General features: G+C 44.2%; 1 protein-coding gene across 2 annotated transcripts in view; it reads left to right on the top strand.

The window, feature by feature from the left end:
* Nucleotides 1-21,389, top strand: part of UST (uronyl 2-sulfotransferase) — a 966,832-nt gene that overhangs the window by 736,138 nt on the left and 209,305 nt on the right. For both annotated transcript variants that reach the window (XM_078649265.1, XM_078649266.1), the window contains exon 5: nucleotides 2,890-3,043. In XM_078649265.1, the coding sequence (XP_078505391.1) occupies nucleotides 2,890-3,043 (154 nt within the window). The remainder of the gene's footprint in view (nucleotides 1-2,889; nucleotides 3,044-21,389) is intronic.

The following is a 21,389-nucleotide window of genomic DNA, read 5'->3' on the forward strand; positions in this document are numbered from 1 at the left end:
CAGAAACTGAAATCCTCCCGTGCAAGGTGCTTCATTCGTGGTGCTCTTTCTCCCCCATTTCTGAACAAAACCTTCAGTGAACAATCTCCAAAGTGAAACCCTCGACCCACCTTCAGGACACCAGTGCAGGGTTTATTGGCAAATCTCTTGCCACTCACCTACTCCCCCTATGGACCAACATGGTCAACTCCTCTCTTCAACGTCGCCTATTTCCAGAACAACCAAAAGTGGGTCAAATCTCACCTCTATTGAAAAAACAATCTCTTGACACAGAACATAAACAACTACCACCTAGTCTCCACACTTCCATTTGTAGGCAAAGTCATTGAAAGTTGTGTTGCTTCCAAGCTCACTTCACACATTTGAACAAGCGACCTCCTAGGCTCCCTCCAATCAGGTTTCTGCCAGGGCCACAGTACAGAAACTGCAATCCTACAAATAGTTAAGAATCCTTGACTCCGGGAACTCCTGCCTCCTGGTCCTTCTGGACTTGTCTGGTGGATTTAACACTGTCAACCATCTGGACCTCCTTCGTTCTCTTGAAAAACACATGGGCTTTGGAGGCACAGCCCTCAGTTGGTTCTCCTCTTACCTAACTAACAGCTCCCAAATTATGAAAATGGGCAACTCGTTCTTGAGACCAGTCATTGTACATCAAGGGGTCCCTCAAGGCTCGAGCCTCTCCCCCACCTTCGTTAAACTATACCTAGAATCATTATGTGTGATTATCAGTAATGCTGGGATTCTCAACTTCTATGCTGATGACACTCAAGTATACATGAACATCTCTTCCCCTGAAGACCTTGCCTTCCTTTCAATCAAGCGCCTAAAGATTTAAAAGTGGATGTCTAACCATAATCTAAAACTCAACCCAACCGAACCTGAATTTCTTTTGATCTCACTTCCAAAAGCAAAAACCCAGTACAGGAATGAATGGCCAACTCTCCCTCACTAGATGGCTGCCCGCCATTATCCAGAGTGCTAGATCCCTTGGTATCACCCTTGAAAATCACCTAAACTTCCAAAGCCAAACCATAGCCTTGGTCAAAAGCACACAGCACCAACTCAGCCCGCTGTGGGGCATCAGACAGCTGATCCCAGAATAAGACCTCAAGACAGTGGTTGAGTCTCTCATCCTCTCCAGATTAGATTACAGCATTGTCCTTATCTCAGACATTCCCTAAGTTCATTTAGGCCCCCGAGAGCAACTCTATACTCAGCAGTGTGCTTTGTGTTATGTCTCGAGAAATGTGACCACATTTCCCCAGCCCTGCTAACCCTCCAGTGGCTTCCCATTAAAGCTCTGACCCAATTCAAAACTGCCTGTATTAAACATAGAGAGATGCACTCCTCTTCTCCCCGTAAGTGAGAAACTGAAAAACTCTGGAGCAAATAGGGGTACCAGAAATGCCCAATCCCTGCTCCTGGATCCTCCCCACCTTTAGTCGAGAATGGTACATGAGACAGTCATTCTCTGGTAGTGCCACAAGAATCTGAAACTCCTTACCTCTCTCCCTTTGCCTGACAACCTGAATAGCCACCTTCAAAGAGGACCTCCAGCTCCCCCTATTTGACAAACACATGGGTTAATCACCCTCGACCGGGAAACATCCTTTACGACGAAACTTTTACAACACGGTACCATTACCTCGCAGGTTTTACAACGCAAGTCGTTACAACGACTTGCACTGGAGGGCGCTGTAGGATAGGGAATAGTTTAATTTACTATCCAACACCTTCCCTACTATCCACGGGGACTGGAGTTGGAATAGTAAATTAAACTATTCCACTATCCAGCGCCCCCAACGCAAGTCGTTGTAACGACTTGCGTTGTAAAACCTGCGTGGTAACGGTACGCGTTGTAAAAGCACGCGTTGTACCGTCATACATCCCCCTCGACCATACCTAAGTACTTTATCCAGGAGATGAATTGCCTTCATTGTGCGTCCCCACCTTTTTAATCAATACTTGAACCGTGTACGTCTCTTGTCCAACAGCTGTTCTTGTCCTGGCTGCAGCTACTGACACAATATGTCTGAACATAATTATTGTAGCTGTAACTTGCTGTACCCTTGTATCATGCTATCACTGTAAACGGCTTTGATGCCTTCGGGCCATGTCCATGCTATAAAAGATTGCAAAAATAAATAAAAGTAAATAAATATTATATGGTGTAGCATATTGTGAACTTTACTGTGTTATTTAATATAGCCTTATAGCCTGCCGTAGAGGGCTATACCGGCTATTAAAGGCCCTCTCCAGCGTTAAAGGCCCCGAGCCGAAGGTGAGGGCCTTTAACAAGGGAGAGGGACTTTAATAGCGGTATAGCCCATCTACGAAGGGCTATAAGGCTATTAGAAAATTCTGTCACTAGAGGACAGAATGTTCTAACAAAAAAAACAAAGTCTTAAGGGAGCGCGAGGGGATTGGAATCCCCTCAGGCTCCCTGAAGCCATTGTTCACAGCCAGAGATGTGAACAAAGAAACATTGGAATGTTGGAGCTCAAGGCTTATACCAGCCATTATAAGCCCAGAGCACTCCATTGTTTTCAATGGAGCTCCCAACATTCCAATGTTCTAATGACCAATCATGACTTCAACTAAACCATTAAAACAAAGAAATACCTGCACTAGCTAGTAACTCAAGGCTCACTGAATGACCGCCTCCTTATTTAAAACCCTTTTAATTCCTTGTTATTGCTTTTATTGTTGTCTTGCTTTACATTGCCTCATAATAGAGCTACATTGTTATCTTTAAGCAGTTTTGGCATTTGAAAAAAATCATTCTCAGCCTTGCATAATTTAAGGTCATATAAAAGTCTAATTTGTTGATTGCAAAATCTGATGGTAAACAAATAACGAGTTTTGTTCCCTTTTATTCCTTGCCAGGTTCGGAGCAGAACAGCCTGTGTACATCAATATAATCAGAGATCCTGTGAACCGATTTTTATCAAACTATTTTTTCCGTCGATTTGGGGACTGGAGGGCAGAGCAGAATCACATGATTCGTACTCCTGGCATGAAGGAAGAGGAGCGATATCTAGTAAGTTAAACACAACAGAACAGGACAATACATGTAATAATTGTATTCAGCGTATTTTTTTTTATTAAAGGTGCCTGTCATCATATGTTTCATGAGAAGGAGGGACCCACTTTACTACAACATCCATCAGAGGTTCTTAACCTTCTGACTTATGTGGCCTCTCAATATATCACTACTGGAAGCCGAACACCCCCTGCTAAGCATTTACTGCAATTTGAATCTGAAAAAAATACACTAAAATTAAGAAACAAGTGTACCTCAAACAAAAACACACATTGCAACGTATTATATTTAATTCATAAACAAAAGAAAAACAAAAAATCTGAATTTTAATTTCACTGGAACAGTTGGAGCTTTTCAATACTTCATTTCATTTCTAAAAGAGGAAGCAATATGCAAGAATCTAGCATATTGGTTTAATTTTTTTTGTTCTAAGCTCTCTTTTTGTCAACAAATGCCAGTGATTGTTTTTTAATTCACCAGCCATTTATACTAGATTCTGTTTGATGTTCTTGGGCTGCTATCACTAATAAATCTAAGGATACCTGATTAGGGCTTGATTCACAAAGGTCAACTTAAACCTTTGTATAAGTACCTGGGTGTCTTATTCGACAATGAGGGAACCTTCCTTTATCATAAGCAGGAGCTACAACATAAAGGCTTTAAAGAGGACTATGGTTGGTCCAAGCCTAGAACCGCTGCTAAAGGTTATTGCATTAAGCTGTGCCCTAGCTTAACATATGGCAGTGAAGCTCGTTGTGGGCGAGATGCCGCAGCCCTTGACATAATCACATCCCGAATATACTGGTGAGTATCTAACAGCCCTCATCCTCCTAGACCTCTCCGCGGCCTTCGACACTGTCTGCCACCGTACACTAGTGCAGCGACTCAGCAACGTCGGAATCCAGGAGAAGGCACTGGAGTGGATCATCTCCTTCCTCGCCGGAAGGACACAGAGAGTCCGCCTCCCCCCGTTCAGATCTGAAGCCACCGAAGTCATCTGCGGCGTTCCTCAAGGCTCCTCGCTCAGCCCAACCCTCTTCAACATCTACATGAGCCCCCTCGCAGACATCGCACGCCAACACAACCTCAACATCATCTCCTACGCCGACGACACCCAGCTGATTCTCTCCCTCACCAACGACCCCGCCACCGCCAGAGCCAACCTTCACGAAGGGATGAAAGAGGTATCCGAATGGATGAAGAGCAGCCGCCTGAAACTGAACTCGGACAAGACGGAAGTCCTCATCCTGGGATCCTCACCCTCCGCCTGGGACGACTCCTGGTGGCCCCCGCCCTAGGCAGCGCACCCAAACCAACAGACCACGCACGCAACCTAGGCTTCATCCTGGACTCCTCCCTCTCCATGACCAGACAAGTCAACGCCGTCTCCTCGTCGTGCTTCAACATCCTGCGCATGCTACTTAAGATCTTCCGGTGGATCCCCACCGAGACCAGGAAGACGGTCACCCAGGCCCTCGTCACCAGCCGTCTGGACTACGGCAACTCCCTCTACGCCGGAACCACCGCCAAGCTCCAGAAGAGACTCCAGCGGATCCAGAACGCCTCAGCACGTCTCATCCTGGACATCCCCCGTCGCAGCCACATCTCCGGACACCTGAGAGACCTGCACTGGCTCCCGGTCAACAAGAGAATCACCTTCCGACTCCTCACCCACGCACACAAAGCCCTACACAACCAAGGCCCAGGATACCTCAACAGCTGCCTCAACTTCTACGCTCCCAAACGCCAGCTTCGATCGACCGGCCACGCCCTCGCCGCCGTCCCCCGCATCCGAAGAGCCACCACAGGGGGACGGTCCTTCTCCTACCTCGCCGCCAAGACATGGAACTCCCTCCCGACCCACCTCCGCCTGACCCAGGACCACCTCGCCTTCAGGAAGCAACTCAAGACCTGGATGTTCGAGCAGTAGCGGACCCCCCTCCCCCAGCGCCTTGAGACCCTCTGGGTGAGTAGTGCGCTATATAAATGCTTTGATTGATTGATTGATTGGCAGCCAATGCATCACCTGCCCAAATCCGGTTGAAGTTTGGCTGGCAAAAAAATCAATTGCCGGAAAGGGGGTTTACCTTAAGACCTGAAACAATCTGAAGTCCAAAACTCTAAATAAATCCTTGTGGCTGGAAATTTCAAGAAACGACATAGGTCCAGCTAGACGATATTTAGAATCTGCCGCCGATAACTTGGGTGCCCACTCCCTCTTGGACCTTAACGTTACCCCCACTGCTTTTATAAAGTTAATCAACTGCTCAATGGACAGGCTCTCTGCAGTGGGAGACAAAGCCGAGCTGGCAAACAGATCCCATGGGTGGACAACAATAAACAATTACAATATTTTCAATCCGCACCATCACTTGTCTGCAGGGTGGGCTCCCTATTTAAAGGAAACATTCATGAAGCTTGATCATCTGCCCACTCTGTCCCAATATGTGCTGTCTAAGTGGGACAGGCACCCAAGATTTGGTTCATTTTGTATGCACGTTTTCTCCTCCCATTTTCTCCTCCCATTCATCTGGCAAACTCCTGCAAAAAAGGTTTATATACCAACTGACATAGAACACGACAGAAAATGGTCTAAAATATCATTTGAGCGATGGACACAGGAGCTTACTCGCTCCGCTCCTCTGCCACTCCCTGACCCAGTAAAAGCAGATGCTAATTTCACCAGTTGGCTCACTTCCACTTTAGATATAATCGCCCCGAAACAAGATCTAAAAAAGAAAAACACCTCTTTTAAATCGCCTTGGTTCTCACAAGAACTCAGGAACCTGCGAAAAATCTGTAAAATCCACGAGAGAAAGTGGAGAAAAAAGTGGGACCCCCTCATTAAGGAAGAGTATAAAACTGCAATGAGGACCTACAAAGCCGCGCGCAAAGCAGCCCAAGCTTTATTCTTTGATAAAAAAATCAAAGATGCATCTTGCTCATCCCGAGAGACCTACAAAATAGTTAAAGAACTTCGCAAAATACCCACCCCCCCTCTTTGCAACTATCCTCAGTTGCCAGATGCAACCAAATAGCTGACTTTTTCCAAAAAAAGATCACTAACATTCTGCAATCCCTTCCGCCTAAAACAGATAGCAACCCTCCGATTGTCCCCCCCCTACCCACCCCGAGACCTACCCTCGACAGTTTTAATCAACTGTCCAATGACGACTTTTTGAAAGCCCTCTCAAACCTGAAAAGTGGCTCCCCCAACGATCCTGCCCCCATACGAATCCTAAAACAAGTCGGACCTACCATATCTCACCTGGCCATTAACCTGATCAATACCTCGTTGGGCCAAGGACTAGTCCCCCCCAGCTGGAAGCATGCCATGGTCAAGGCATTACAGAAAAAACCAGGACAGGACCCATCAGACCTATCCAACCTTCGACCGATCTCTCTCCTACCTGGTCTGAGCAAAATCGCAGAGAAGGCAGTTAACCAGCAATTGTCAGCCTTCCTCGAATCCAATAATCTTCTCCGACCCTCACAGACAGGCTTCCGTCCTGGCCAGGGGACTGAGACAGCTCTCCTGAAAGTGGTAGAGGAGGCTAGATGCATCCTGGATTCAGGGGGATCAGTTTTACTGCTCCTCCTGGATCTAAGCGCCGCATTCGATACGGTGGACCACAAGATCTTAATCCAGCGACTATCTGACCTAGGAGTGAGAAGCACGGCACTCTGCTGGCTCTCATCCTTCCTAGAAAACCGCACCTTCCAAGTTTGTGAAGGGAACGTTCGATCAGATATCTTTTCCCTCCAGTGTGGGGTCCCCCAGGGCTCTTCATTGAGCCCTACACTATTTAATACCTATATGGCCCCCCTGGAGGATGTGGTCTCCCCTTTTGGGATAAAAGCCGTCACCTATGCTGACGACACCCAAATGATCGTATCATTTTCACTTGAGGAAGAAAAAATCAAAAACCTCCATGATTGCCTGGAAGGTATACATGCCTGGATGTCCAACTCAAGGCTTAAGCTCAATGGCTCAAAGACCGAGCTTATGCTCCTGGGACACAAACCACCTACCCTCCCAAGTGCTATTTGGCCTTCCTGCCTAGGACCCATCCCCCAGCCTAAAACTGAAATTAAAAGCCTAGGCTTTTGGCTGGAACGGAATCTTTCCATGTCAACACAGGCAAATAAAACAGCTGGCACCTGTGTTGGTCTCCTCCGTTCAACAAAGAAGATCCTTCCTCTACTCCCTGCAACCTCTCAAAAAATGCTCATACAAGGTCTAATACTATCAAGATTAGACTACTGCAATGCCCTTTTTCTGGCCGCCCCTGAAGCCACGCTCAATGTCCTGCAACGAACACAAAACGCCGCAGCAAGGATACTCACCGGCACCCCCCGCAGAGTCTCAGCCAAACCTGCCCTAAAGGCATTGCACTGGCTGCCGATCCGCGAAAGGGTCACATTCAAGTCCCTATGTACCACTTACAGAGCCATGCAAAACCAAGGACCCCTATACTGAAATCTATGCTCCACCCATACACACCTAACAGAGCTTTACGTTCAGCGCAGGGCTACCTGGCTAAGGTTCACCGAACTAAAAGAGCTCGTACTGGTGGACGCCGTTTCTCGGTGGTCGCCGCTACCCTCTGGAACTCTCTCCCAATCCAACTCCGGTCTGAACCTAATTATATGAAATTCCGAAAGCTTCTCAAAACCTACCTTTTCCCGCAATAACCTCTCCACTCCCTCCTCGGCCTTTACCATTGAGTGTCTGTTTGCAATCTCAGCGCTGGGACGCTTCCGGGCAGCCATGCGCTACATAAGTCCCAAATTCATTCATTCATTCATTCATTCATTCATTCATTCATTCACGTGCCCTGAGCTTCAAATGGAAAGGAGAGGTCTCCTAAGAGTACATTCTAACCCTAGGAGCATTCAATCATGCAGGCAGGCTGTAATTGCCTGCTTCAACCCCTTGGATTCACCCCTGAACTGTTAATTCACTGAACATGTAATCATCAGTTGACTACTATGTAGTGTTTCAGAGAATCTAGATTTTAAACTCTTGTGATAGCCATGTTTTAATTGTTGTATTATAATAGAAAAGTGTCTCCTTTTCTGCAATGATTTTCATTAATTATGCATAATAATAGACTTACTCTTTAAAGTCCAAGAGCCCATGAGGGGCTAGACTAAGTAGGCAGTCCACCTTTCACCTGCGGACTCCAAACCTGCACTTGGCTGTCTTCTTTCCATGGCTTCAACGTGTCGCAACAGCCTTTCTTGCAGTGCTATTCATTCTGACATCCGTCCCGACCAGGGCCAGGCTGGCCATAGCGGGCATCGGGCGCTTACCCGGGAGGCTGGAAGGGTGGGGGCCGGGTTTGCAGCAGCAGGGCTGGTTTGTTAACTGGGGGCTGACATTGCAGCAGTGAATCAATTTCGGCCACCAGTAACAAAGGCAGAAAGTAAGCATTTCCAGCCTCCCGGGGCCAGGCAGTGCTTCCCCAAGGACTGGTCCGAAGAAATTGCCAGGTCTGCTTTGGGTTCCCCGTCCGGCCCTGGTCCTGACCTATCCCCTCTCACACCACAATATCTGAGAAGGGGCCCTGATGTTTTTCACCTGTAGGCGGGGATCAACTAGCATCAAGCAAACACCTCCTCCCAAAACGTAGTCCTCGTATGGTGCCCTCAGAGGAGAGTGGCCACCAACTTGTTTCTTTTATCTTCTGATCTTGACCTGGGAAGTACAGTATTCTAAACTACATTAATGTTGTGACTGTATCACTTTACACAGTAATCATTGAATACTAATAAACTTGTTTGAGAGATTTTCTTAAACTCTTCAACCAGTCTTACCTTGCATCTTGGCTTGTATAGTGTATTGTCATCAGCATGATTTTCAACAGACGAAACACTACAGCAGGACCTGTTTTCGATCATTCAATGATCTATAATGTGGCAACTATCCTTTAGCAATCTTAGGGCCAAAGTTGGTGGTGAGCTGCTTTTAAATTAGATATGGGATTCCAGAGCAGGTGTTTGGACAAAATGTAGATACAAATATTCTGTGGGCAAAATATGGCGTCAAGAATATCGAGGAAGACACCACACAATATTGTTTTAATCGATTTCTATCAGACGTCCACCAGTGCCTTCTTTTAACTCATCTTTAGTAAAGGACTTTACAAAATAATTCACTCTGTTTGACCCTTTTCTTCCCTGGTTATGTAAGTTCAGGTGTTTAGTTCATTATGATGAGTAATTTTGATGCGACTATTGGGGGTCTTCCTGCAGATATACTCCTGTTAAATATCCTCATCGGTTCCTCAATGCAGTAAATTAAGTTATGGATAATTGCAATTTTCTTATTTTCGATTTGCAAACTTTCCACCAGTGATGAAAGTATTATCAATTTGAAGAATTTATTGTAAAAGTTTCTCAGAGTAATAGTGCAAAGCATGACTATAAACCCATTTACTCCCTATTTTTATGTTTTATACTGATATTTTTCTTTTAATTAAATGAAGAAACCGCACCAACTGATATCCTCAGGCTTTATTTTATTCAAGGGTACGTTTAGCCAGCTGAATTAGACAGTATTGCTATTCATCTTGATCTCACCGGTGTGTACAGTTACGCTTCCTTCTTAATGTTCGGGCTTAACGACCTTATGTATGTCTTTGCATAGATGTGTTAAGTAAGGCTGAGGTGCTAGATACATAGGGACACTGCCCTATTCCTCTTCATTCTTTTCCCAGTGCAATGATCTTGCCTGGCCTGAACAAACTACTGATTCAAATTACAGATTTATGTGTTCATACTGAAACTTCTTCCCCGGTTCCAAAATCCTTTGTTTGAGCACACTGGAAGTTTGAGTAGCGAAGAAATTCCTGCAGTGTTTTCTGATCTCTGTCTTACCTCATACCTTCACTTAAAAGAAAGGAGAGTTCCTCATTAGTAAAGGAGCATTAGAAATTCATAATTCCATATTCCATTTCTATACACAGAAGTGTGGTAGTTGGAAGACAAATGAGAGTCTACTGAGTTCTTCTGTTACTCGAAACCATCTGTGCACAAAAAGCTGAGGAGCCATTCTGAGGGCTACAGAAAACTTCAAGGCTTATCTTTTAGAGGTCTGGAAGGAGATCTTCACCAGAATGAGCTCAAAAAAACTGTCTGTGGACACTATACGCCTGTTAGGACCATGAGATGTTGCTCTTTGCCTGCATCCTGGCTTCCCCACTAAGTTAAAGGTGCAGAATTCTTCGCATAACCATTGGCCTTCTCTAATTGCACTGTTATGGGTCAGTGTACCATGGCAATATGATATGGAATGAGTGAAATGATCCATTACTGAATCTCCAGAATCTCAGTTGCTGAGGCAAAATGCCTCTTGCAAACGTTCAGCTACATATTCAAGGTCTGCAGGTGTTGAATCACCATCAGCACTGAATGGATGTTGGGGTATCCATGGCTGTGGAAAAGGGAGGCTATGAGGTAACATACTCCGCTCGGAAGATCAGGGGCAGTATTATTTAAAATGATGCAAAGACAATGTGTGATGGCACACATACAAACTGTGCTGTGACCAGAACAGACATAAACAAGCACCGGGGGACAGCACAACATTTAAAGTGGACTAGCGGGTTAAAACCTGTGGTATGACTTTCAATGCAGAAGCACCACAGCACTTTGCTGAAGGGTCAGGGATTACACCTGCCTCTGGCTGAATGCCTAGAGGGGTCCCTACATTCCCGGTGTCTTCTCCCAAGAGCACCCTCTCGGTTGCACTGACTGTGTGCCATTTTGTATGTGGCTTCCAATCACTGTGCCTCTGTATAGCCTATTTGCCCCTACGGCTTTAAAAGAATGTGTGTTTAGGAGCAAAGGCATTCCATCATTTCCATAGGACAATATCCCGGGCAAATGAGGGGCTGCCTTCTGGGAAATAAATGTTGCACCCACATGTTGCATATTACAGAAGGGGTAAAAAACAGTTGTGGCCGGCACAGGTAACAACGGTAGAGTCGGAGCGTGGTGGGACGGGATGGGGGACGTTGACAGACTACGGTATATGGAAGGTTAAATAAATAAATAAATAAAAGCACTTACCTTGTGCTCGCTGCATCACCGATACAGTGATGCGGCGAGCGCAAGGTAAGTGCTTTCAATTATTTTACTTTCCCTATCCCGTCATCTGTCAACTCCCCCGCGCCCCACCACTGTTACCTGTGCCGCCGCGCCTGGTTAAACAAAAACAAAAAAAACACAAGTACGCACAGACTTTTGGCCGCTTTACAAAATATGGCCCAAGGACCAGCCTCTTCAATATCAGAGCAGTGGGGGCACGCTCACTGACTGCTGTAACATTATTTTGCTCCCATGATCCACATGGGAGCAGAGACAGGCCTGCATGGCTGGCCCCCATTCCAAGATTGTTCGCCACCACTGTTATATAAATTATTTGCTTCAAATATACATTGTTGCCTCTTGATAAATATGCTGCCAGAAAGTCACGGATGACCATTACGATTCAGGGCTATGCTTCTAAAATCCGAAACCACTGACACGCTCACAAAAATCTGTTTGCTTAATGTATTCTTGAGGTGCTGTCAAGCCATGTTCTGCTGCTGCACAAAGCTCTTCCTTGCTTGAAAAATCGGGGAGAATAAATTATTTATAGGGTATTTGACTGCATATTTGAATGCTGTTATTGGCTCCATTTCAAACTGTCAACATTTATTGCCTTCAAAGAAATAGGCAGAGCACCGGGAAAAGTATGAGGAAAGTTAACATAATATAGGAAAAATGCAGAAATAAAGTATCAAGTGATGGCCCGCACGCCATACTTTTTTAATATAGCTACGTAATTGGTGGCTGTCATCTTTGATTTGAGCAGAAATATGAAATTTGGCTTGCTGATAACAATCATTTCTGTATTTAGTAGGCCTTAATTAGACTGCTAACCACCTGGTTAACAGGAAGTGCTGCAAAAGAACCAGCGGGTCAGGCTCCCCTGCCTCGCGCTCCTTGATTTTACACCCTGAACCCTCACGTTTCTGTGTGCTTCTGATATTTATTGGCACTTAAATACATTTCATAATGTGAGTTATTCGCTGCTTGATCGAAGGCATTTTTCCTTACAACTGATTTTTTTTTAACTGTGTGGCCAAATAAAAAAGGATAAATTAAAAGCTAAGCTTTTAGTAAAAAATATATTAAAAATCTAGTTTTAATTCTGATTATAAGACATATGGAGCAAAAGGATCGTAATTGTTACCCATCTCCGCCCGGAACAATTTGCAGTGGAGAATTTTGTACCTGCAGTATTAGTGAGATTGGATGCTTTGTTTACTAAAGTTTTTAAAAATGATGCCAGCCTATCTGAAGGGTGCAGGGAAAGTGGTGTGGTGAGAGATAAGGAGAGCATCCCTTGCTTCGTTGTAGCGTAGGCACACATGCTTTAAGTCAGGTGCTTTGTGTGTGTTCTAATACCAAGTATTTATGTTTACCATATTGCGCTCTCTGGTTATGGAAAAAGCATTAATGTGTTACTTCATTGGCCACTCTCACAAAGTGGCAAGCCGCTGTGCTCCAGCTGTGAACGTGAGATCCTGGTGTGTGGTGCTGGAAATGCGTACCTTACATTAAGCAAAATTATTTTTGCGCTGCTTTGAGTCAAGGGGGCTTTACTGGCAATGCCGGAGTGGTAATGCAAACTGGCCCTGGCAATTGAGTCGATTTGGCCATGTGCAGGGAGGGTGCGCGTGGAAAACACTGCGGCTGCTTTTATTACAGGGGTCGATATTGCAGCTATGCTGCAAAACTGGCCGCCGGTAACAAAATGGCCTCCCAGGGGTCCAAACCCGGCCCCCATTCTGGCGGCCCACCAGGGAAATGTTCTGTGCACTCTGTGGCCAGACCGTCCCTGTTTACTGGGCTGGATGACCACAGACACCCTTCGGTTTTTACACAAAGCCTGGTCTACTAAGATAGCAAGACTGAACTTTGGGTCAAAAACTACTGCCTACCTGAAGCCGGTGAAAATAAGGGGATATATGTTACTTTCTCCTACATCCAACGTGTGAGGACCATAAAAGTTTGTTGAAGCATAGGCCTTTTTTTGGTAAGGGTATGTGGAATTTGTACTGAAGGGGTATGCTTCCAATATAAATCCTATGCTGGACAGTGCACACTAATCCCCAGGGCACCAGTCAGGGGTACATGCAGGAAGACAGCATCTACCCACTCTTTGCACAGGGTGGACACCGTCTACCCTGCAAAGAAGTTGGGCCCCACTGACATATGCTGTACTCATCTAGTTGTAGTTTTCAGACACCGGAAACACTTTAAGCTGCACCTGCACATTGTCTGATGTCCTTCCACACAGCAATGTGCTGGGAGATTTGTTATTTTAAAGTCTAGCAGGAGCTAAAACAAAGAGCAATATTAATGGACAACCGTGGCTCCTTTTGGTTTTTGTCTTTGGATAGGAGCTATCCGGAGCCTCATACCTAGATGCAAATGCAATGGAGGGGAAACCAAACATACAGCTTGTTATTAACCTAAGTACTTAAGAGAGGCATGCTTTTGAATTTGTTCATTCCCTGTATATAAGAAGTTTGAAGTTTAGTTTATTATGCTTGATTAGTTCGAATATTTATATATGTATATAAGAGATATTCATGAACTCTAAGAAAGCCAGTTGTGTTGATATATGCTAGTATTTACATAAATAACAAATTAAATACCACTGTATTGTTTGTTTGTTTTTTTAGTTCTACTCATTCCAATGCAGGGCATCAGAGCGCTTTACATCACATGTACACATTATACATTGACAAATATTCATATAAGTGTGTCAATCAATATACAGGGTGTGTCACTTAAGACAGTAAGGGTTACAAGGTGTTGGAGTCACATATCCTTCATAGCCCACTGTGCTACATTAGAAGGATTGCAATTTATGAGCTGCAAGTAACAAAATAATGTCTGTGTTAAAAGCAGCCAACCCAGCACACAGCACACTGGCAGAGGGGCAGTACAACTCCTGCAGCTTCCTTGGTTATTCTCCTTGGCAGAAAGGTTTCTTGTCCAGAAGTGATCTAATTTCTTGGGATCAGGGTCCCAATATTTATACCCCAAAATCCTTTGTTCTCTGAAGGCAGAGAGGCCTCCGCCTAGTCCAAACCAGTTCCTGAGCATTTTGTTTACATGACTCGCTTCTTTCTTTTACTGTGCAGGGCAGAGATATCAGCCGCCCCGCAGGAGGTGGAGCCAGCACAGGGGAGGGAAGGTACAGCTCTGGGGCACTCTGTTGACATGATTCCTCCTCTCCTTTCACAGTGCAGGGCAGAGACATCAGACAAGCCACAGGAGGTGGAGCCAGCATTGTAGAGAGAAGGCCCAGCCCTATTCAGGTCCCAGATGCAACTCCTCCCTCCCAACTTGATGCAGATCTCTCTATTCACCACTGGGCTACCCCAGCCTGTCTGCTGGAACCCCCCAGCCCTGTTACTCACAAACACAGACAAGGAAAACCCAACCCAGCAGAGGCAGGCTGGATAGTTAGGCAAGAAAATACCTACTTTCTAAAAGTGGTATTTTTAAACACAGAATATTAAAACCAACTTTACAAAAATATGCATTTTATTATTCTGAGTTCGGGCATACTAAATTTGAATTTCTACCATGTTCCCTGAATCAGTTAGGATTATAACATGTAATATTCTAAATGCCCATTCTGGCCTATGGAGAACAGGTAGCCTTCACTAGTGAAAAACTAAAATGGCTGTAATTCACTATTAGAACATGCTGCACACATCAGGGCATGCCCTACCTTATACTTACAATGCACCCTGCCCTTGGGCCTACCATAGGGGTGTCTAATATGAAGCAAAGGGAAGGTTCAGGGACTGGCGAGTGGGTGCACTTGGCCAAGTCGACATGACAGTGCTAGACTGCACACAGGCCTTGCAATGGCAGGCCTGAGACACACTTTACAGCTGCCTCTGTGGGTGGCACAACCAGTGCTGCAAGCCCACCAGCAGCATTTGATTTACAAGCCCTGGGCACATATGGTGCACTGTACTAGGGGCTGACAGATAAATCAAAATAATCTAATCGTGGAATAACCAATGAATACATCAATTTAACATAGGGAGCACTTGCACTGTGGCACTGATTAGCAGTGGCACAGTGCCTAAAGCATAAAACCAGCCAAAACATATCAAACAGAGGAGGCAATCCGTCAAAATGGAAGGGAGACTCACGCCAATGATGCCAGGTCTAACAGTGACCCTGATTTTTTAGTGATAAATAGTTTTCGATTTGCGGTGAACAAAACTCTCTGAAAATATCTGTAATTAGTTTAGTTTGTTTGCAGTTAAATTTGATTTAAAATACTCAAAGGGGCAGTGGGGTAGAGCATGGGTGCAGCAACTATGATTAGTTCATATTCCTGTGACAAAGACTAATGGCTAGAGTCTCAAAAAGATTTGCAGTCCCACTGCAAGAAGTGGACTCTTTATGCTGTCAATCTAAAATCCAGATTTGTTGTATCAGGATTTGCGGATTCTAACTGCAAATCCCACTTACTCCTATATAATGTCTACAACTTCTGCAAGAATAGTATGCAGAACTAAGACGTGGAAGGGGGAATAGAAAAGGGTATTTCAATACAAGCGGCCACTGGGAAATTGGGAAACTTAGAAAATAATGTGTAGTAATCACTAACATTTTACATGAATTGCCCAACCATTATCTCCCACAGAAATGCAATCGCAAAAAAGGTTTGATAAGTATGCAAATGCGTCCATAACATTGACTGACACCAGTTTGCCAATATATGTTTATATAAAGATGTATATATAAAAGAGGTATAGATTTACTATTCTTAACTCCACAACTACTTATCTTTATGAGGAATTATGGATGGTATGCAATTGTAGATCAATATTTCAACCAAGATAAAGTCATAAAACAACGATAGTACTTCTCCACACACTTCCATTCGTTTAGAGGAAGCCATTTTTCATACTAAACAATATTTTCTAAATGGAGAAAATAGGAAATAAATTAATGTGCGAAAAAGATGTTCGGTTTCGGTAACTAACTCCTCTGTAAAGGCGCAGTTGTTATAAGTCAGCAGAAGGTATCCTACGTAGCTGAAAGGGAAATCCATGATCTCTGATCGGGGTATCCTCCGCATAGTGATGTCATGTTTGTTTTTCCTTACCAAGGCTCTACAGTTCATCTTACACACTGTGCTATATTTTACTAACATCTGGTTTGAGACATTATTTCCACATATTCTTACCATGAAGAAAATGTTCACACTGGAGCCGAATAAGTGATGTTGCTTCTACAGTTGTATTAGAAAAACATGCTTGCAGATATTCTAAATGTCATTTGATTGTGCATGTTTGCAGACCTGCCAACAATAAATAACATGTCAACTGTGTGAGGAAGGGGTAGACCTTGGAGTGTTCAAGGCCTCATGCTGACAAGTACTAAAGAGAAAGAGAAAGAAAGAAGAGGGAGAAAGTAAAACACACACAAAAAAATTAAGCATTGATGAAAAAAAACATGCAACAATGAGATAAAGACACAGACAATAATCCACATTTGTAAAGCGTGACCAATCACCCGTAAGGGTCTCCAGGTGCCTGGCGCCGTCAGGAAGATTAAGCAAGCTATTGCCCAGAGTCACATGGTGCTGGGCTAATCTGCCGCCGGCGCTGGAGATCGAACCATGATCCCCAGTTTCCAGCATCAGTCGCCCTGGCCGCGGCACCACACCTCTCCCTGTGTAGGGGTTGAAGAACAAGGCATGAGGTGAAATAAAAACTTGTCAGTCTTCGTATTCGGCAGCCCCATCATTGAAAAGTACTGTTGGCGGACTCCTAAGAAAAACATTCAACCCTTGCACCTAGTTATAGTCAGGCTTGACAGCACAGCTGTCACCAGACAATTATTTGATCATCACTATAGAGGCGTTTTGGCTGCCTCACATTGAACTTTCAGGGCCACGGACATTATATTGTGATGTTGTTAAAGGGGCAAGGGTGACAAAAAAAAATTCCACTTACCTCCTCACAGCTGTCATCCCGCCACCATTGTCTCTCTGCTTCTAAGTTGGGTCCCAGAAGCAGGAAGCACACAAGCTCCCCATAGCCAATCATAACACTGCAGTGCAGCGCTGTGATTGATCTGAGCGCCATGTTTTGGTGCCCAGGCAGGCAGTGGTAGCCTGTGCATGTTTCCCACCAGGCTGTGCATTATAGCCAGATGGGGAATATGCAAAGTGCGCATGACCGTTTTGCCGGCCAAAGATGGCTGGCCAAATTGTCAGGTGCATTTAGAGTGTGCAAACCACTCCTCCCCCTCTGCCACCAGCCCCGTCCCGCACTAATCCAGCCACGAACCGATTAATAAAATTATTTTCTAGATCCAAGGAATCCAATTATTTACTCGACTGAACGTGAATTCCTTGGCAACATTTCTATAAACTTAGCACAACAACTATTTAAAGTACAAACAGGGCCCGTGCAATATGCATTATAACTGTAATTTGGTGAGAGTGGGAAAAAGCTGTGTTTTTGACTGTATTCGAATACAGTGAAGCTTCTGGTAATTCCCGTAAGTTTACCATAGAATTTGCTGAGTGGCTGCATATTTCTCTTCAGATTTATATATTCAAGCAGCCGAGCGAATTCAGCTTTTCCTGGAAAAATAATTATTGAAGAGGCTTCCAAAGTGCAGAGAAATACCAAGCAGAAGCCAGGTTTTTATGTAACTGAAATAAAGTAAGGCAAAGTAATAACTGTTCACTGCCTAGCGCTTTAGCAGCTGTGGACACTGCAGTTTTCTGTGACTTACCACAAATTCAATACCACTTAGTGTACCAAAGCTTTTAAGTCATTATTTATCAGCAGAGGACAAATGTAGTTAGAGAACTTTGTGCGCTTTAATCCAAGATAAATAAGCTTTAGTTAATCAAGAACTTTAGCCCAGCCTTCCCTCTAGTGGTTCATATTTCATAGGAGAAATCTTAAATGTTTTGTGTTGAAAATAAGTGCAGTGAAAGGCCAAGCTCCATTTGATGTCTACGATTCAGTACCAGTGTTTGCCACTAGGCGGCAAAACTTATTATTGGACCAGTATCAATAGTTTCAAAGAGTAGAGGATAAGCATTGGGGATTTTTTTCTCTTCTGACATGCTTTCATGTCTTCCAGGTGACACCAGTGTCAGTACTTCCAGTACTTCCTGTTGTTTTATTTCACTCTTACAGGGTATTTTTCTGCCTGTTTCTCTCTTTGTCACAGTTTTTTCCTGTCTTACTCTGCAACCCTTTTTCTCCCTTTTCTGCTTCTCGTGTGCTCTGGATCAAAATCTGAACACTAAAGATAAGTCTTCCCAAAAAGGAGTAATGCTGCCCCCCACGTGCAACCTCTGGTACACATTAAGCAGTGCAGAAGTGCGCATGAATGAGCAACTAATGGCATTTGTTGGTTCCAATTTTGCAACCTGTTTTATGATGGTGTGCCTCGGTATCTGTTAGTCTTCATAGGAAGTTCACCCAATTGCAGCTGGTAGTGAAGTAGCACTGTAAAATCTTATTGTTGATTTATTTCAGCAACCTGTTCGTGTTAATCTTCTTTGATTGAAAATGACAATTTTAGAGCCGTAGTCCATATCATTGAAAAGTGCACAGCCACAAAAATGACACTTTACACTGTCTTCATTTATTACCTCCTATTACAGATGGGACAAAATAATGTGACTGATCAAGCAACTGCACATTGAACTAGTGATCTCTCCTAATTATCCAATGGGGAGTGCCCTTCCAAATCTACATCAACTAGGTCCCTTTTTAGGCCCCGCTTGGCAGTGCAGTTGTCTGCTAAACCCATCGTTACCAATTCTTTTAAATATACATAGCGTGGCTTTGGCTCTACCCAGAGGACTATTACTACTTTACCTCATGCCTTTGGCTGGTTGGGGTTTATTCTGTCTTCCAGGATGTGCTTCCATTGGAATGCAGGAGAAACTGTTTTACATCTAAAAAGTAGACAAAATCATGCCAAAGTTTGCCATGCTAAATTCTTTGGGAGCTAGTCACAAAGGTGAATATGTGTAGATTTAATTGCGTGCACATTTATTCTTACACTCTGAAATAACGTTATTATTTTTGGCTGCTCACCATTTCGGAGTATAAAGTTACTCCAAAGTTTAGACGTGGAGCCAAATTTACGAGTGTAAAGTTACTACTAGTAACTTTTCACATGCATTAAAAAATAAAACAAATTTCGTAGCGCGCGCTGCATCGCATTTTGTGATGCATGGTGCGCTACGAAATTCGTTTTATTTTTTACATTATTTACTTACCTGCATTTGCCCATATGCCGGTGTTTACCACTGTCCACCTTGCCCCTCCCCTGCACCGCCTCCCTGCCCCACCGAACTCCCTCCACGGGCCGCGGCTGACAATTAGCGGGCCCAACGGGGTAGATGGAATCCAGTAATTCCTTGGCCTTGCACACTGATTTTTGGAGGAGAAAAACACTTGTTAGACTTTCTTGCAAGGATAAAGGGACCGTGCAATTAGTGGCCTTCTCTTTCATCATCTTTTAAACTAAGGCAACATCCCCTCTCTGAATGGATTGTGACTCTCTTTAGAATTTCCCCAGGCCCAGCTCACTCCGACCCTTCTTGAACGCCCCTAACCATCTAATTTCCCCTCCTCCATTGGCCAAAATGACATCATGCAGGCCCTCTTTAAGGTGGCACAGTTCATCAGTGACCTCAGATTAGGATGCCATACAGTAGGGGTCTCAATGCCATCAATGATGAGATCTTGTGGATCCCCAGATCCAAGCAGAGTGGGAGAAGAGGCGTGCCCTTCCCTAGACTCGCAAGGCTTCTGACCAAATTATTGTCTGCTGTGCTCAATGGACCAGTGTTACAGTACCCCTATAGTTCCGCCCCATAAAGATTAGCCCCCTTTCTTGGGTCTTAAAGAATCCCACAACTGGCTATACAGGACACCATGGTGCTTCTTTGGCCAACTTTACAGATAAGGTGCTCTTTCAAATCTGCAGGTCCCAGGATCCAGCCTCATTTAGCCTGACACCCAGGTAGTCAAACTCCTGGACCATTTAAAGAACTCCCGACCTCACCTTTAATGACCCCACTCACCCAGCCCTTCTTCGTGTATGTCATGTACTTGGTCTTGGAAATGTTTATTTCAAGTCCAAAATCACTGCAAAACTGATTTAAATGGATTCAGTTTATATATGTTAATATTAAACATTAATTTTGAATAATTTTATATATGTTTTAAACCTAGAAGAACTAAATAAAAGTGCAGCGCTTCATCTATTAATTAGTTCAAATATATTTAATGAAAGTATAATGATGTATTCAAAAATGTAATTAAACAAATACAACCTAAACTAAAATGTTTATTTGTATTTAAGATGTATTGACAATTACTAGAAGCTATAGAATTAATTTTAATTAATTATTTTGTTTACATTTAATTTGCACCACAGGGAGAATAGGACTTACTTCATGCTAGTAAAGAGGCAAACAGTGCTGATGAGGCTGTGTATTCTGATTTTGGGGCCAAGATCTCTGCCAACCCATTGAAAGGTTTCAGAGGCTGCCCCACAAGTGCAGGTGGAGCCACTGACTTCACTCATCTTTGCGACGAACTCAGCTGCCCCACCCCCAGTGGTTAGGGATTAACCTGCTCACCCATCAGAGCATACATGAAACCTTCGCTCTTCGAGAATACTAACATAGTGAGTGTTGCTGCCTGGACAAACATAAGTAATGCCACACCTGGTTTCCTGTGCATAGGTTCCGGGCCAACCTATATGTACCTGTTGCATGGGACTTTATAGGGAAGAGGCTTCTTAGTCTGCCTAAAAGTGCTGTGTGCACAATAGGATCCTCCTCTTTAGCATCCACATTTCTCAGTTAGCAGCCAATTACCAACCCTGAGTTCAAGAGATGAAAAGCTGCAGATGGACAAGCATAGAGAAGTGGTTACATACTTTGTGGGACTAGTGAAATATAATTGATCGCACTGTCCTGAGAACTCAGATTAAACATGCAAGCTTCAAGACACAAATCAACCCATACAGGATTTCTGCTTTTATTCTCTTGCTCCTCACTAGTCTTCAGATTTAAAGCCAACAGCCAAAAGCATGGTATTCTCGGTACTAAACTTCAGCCATCGAGTGTATCAAAAATCCGATCTAATCAAAACTGACTCCAGCAAACGCTAGTTGCACAGATCACTCAAAAGGTTGCTACCTGGGTCCAGGAACAAGTGAACAAGGCCCTGCATGTACCTCAAAAACCTGACGC

The sequence above is a fragment of the Lissotriton helveticus genome, chromosome 6 (genome assembly GCF_964261635.1).
Source record: "Lissotriton helveticus chromosome 6, aLisHel1.1, whole genome shotgun sequence".
In the NCBI taxonomy this organism is placed as follows: domain Eukaryota; kingdom Metazoa; phylum Chordata; class Amphibia; order Caudata; family Salamandridae; genus Lissotriton; species Lissotriton helveticus.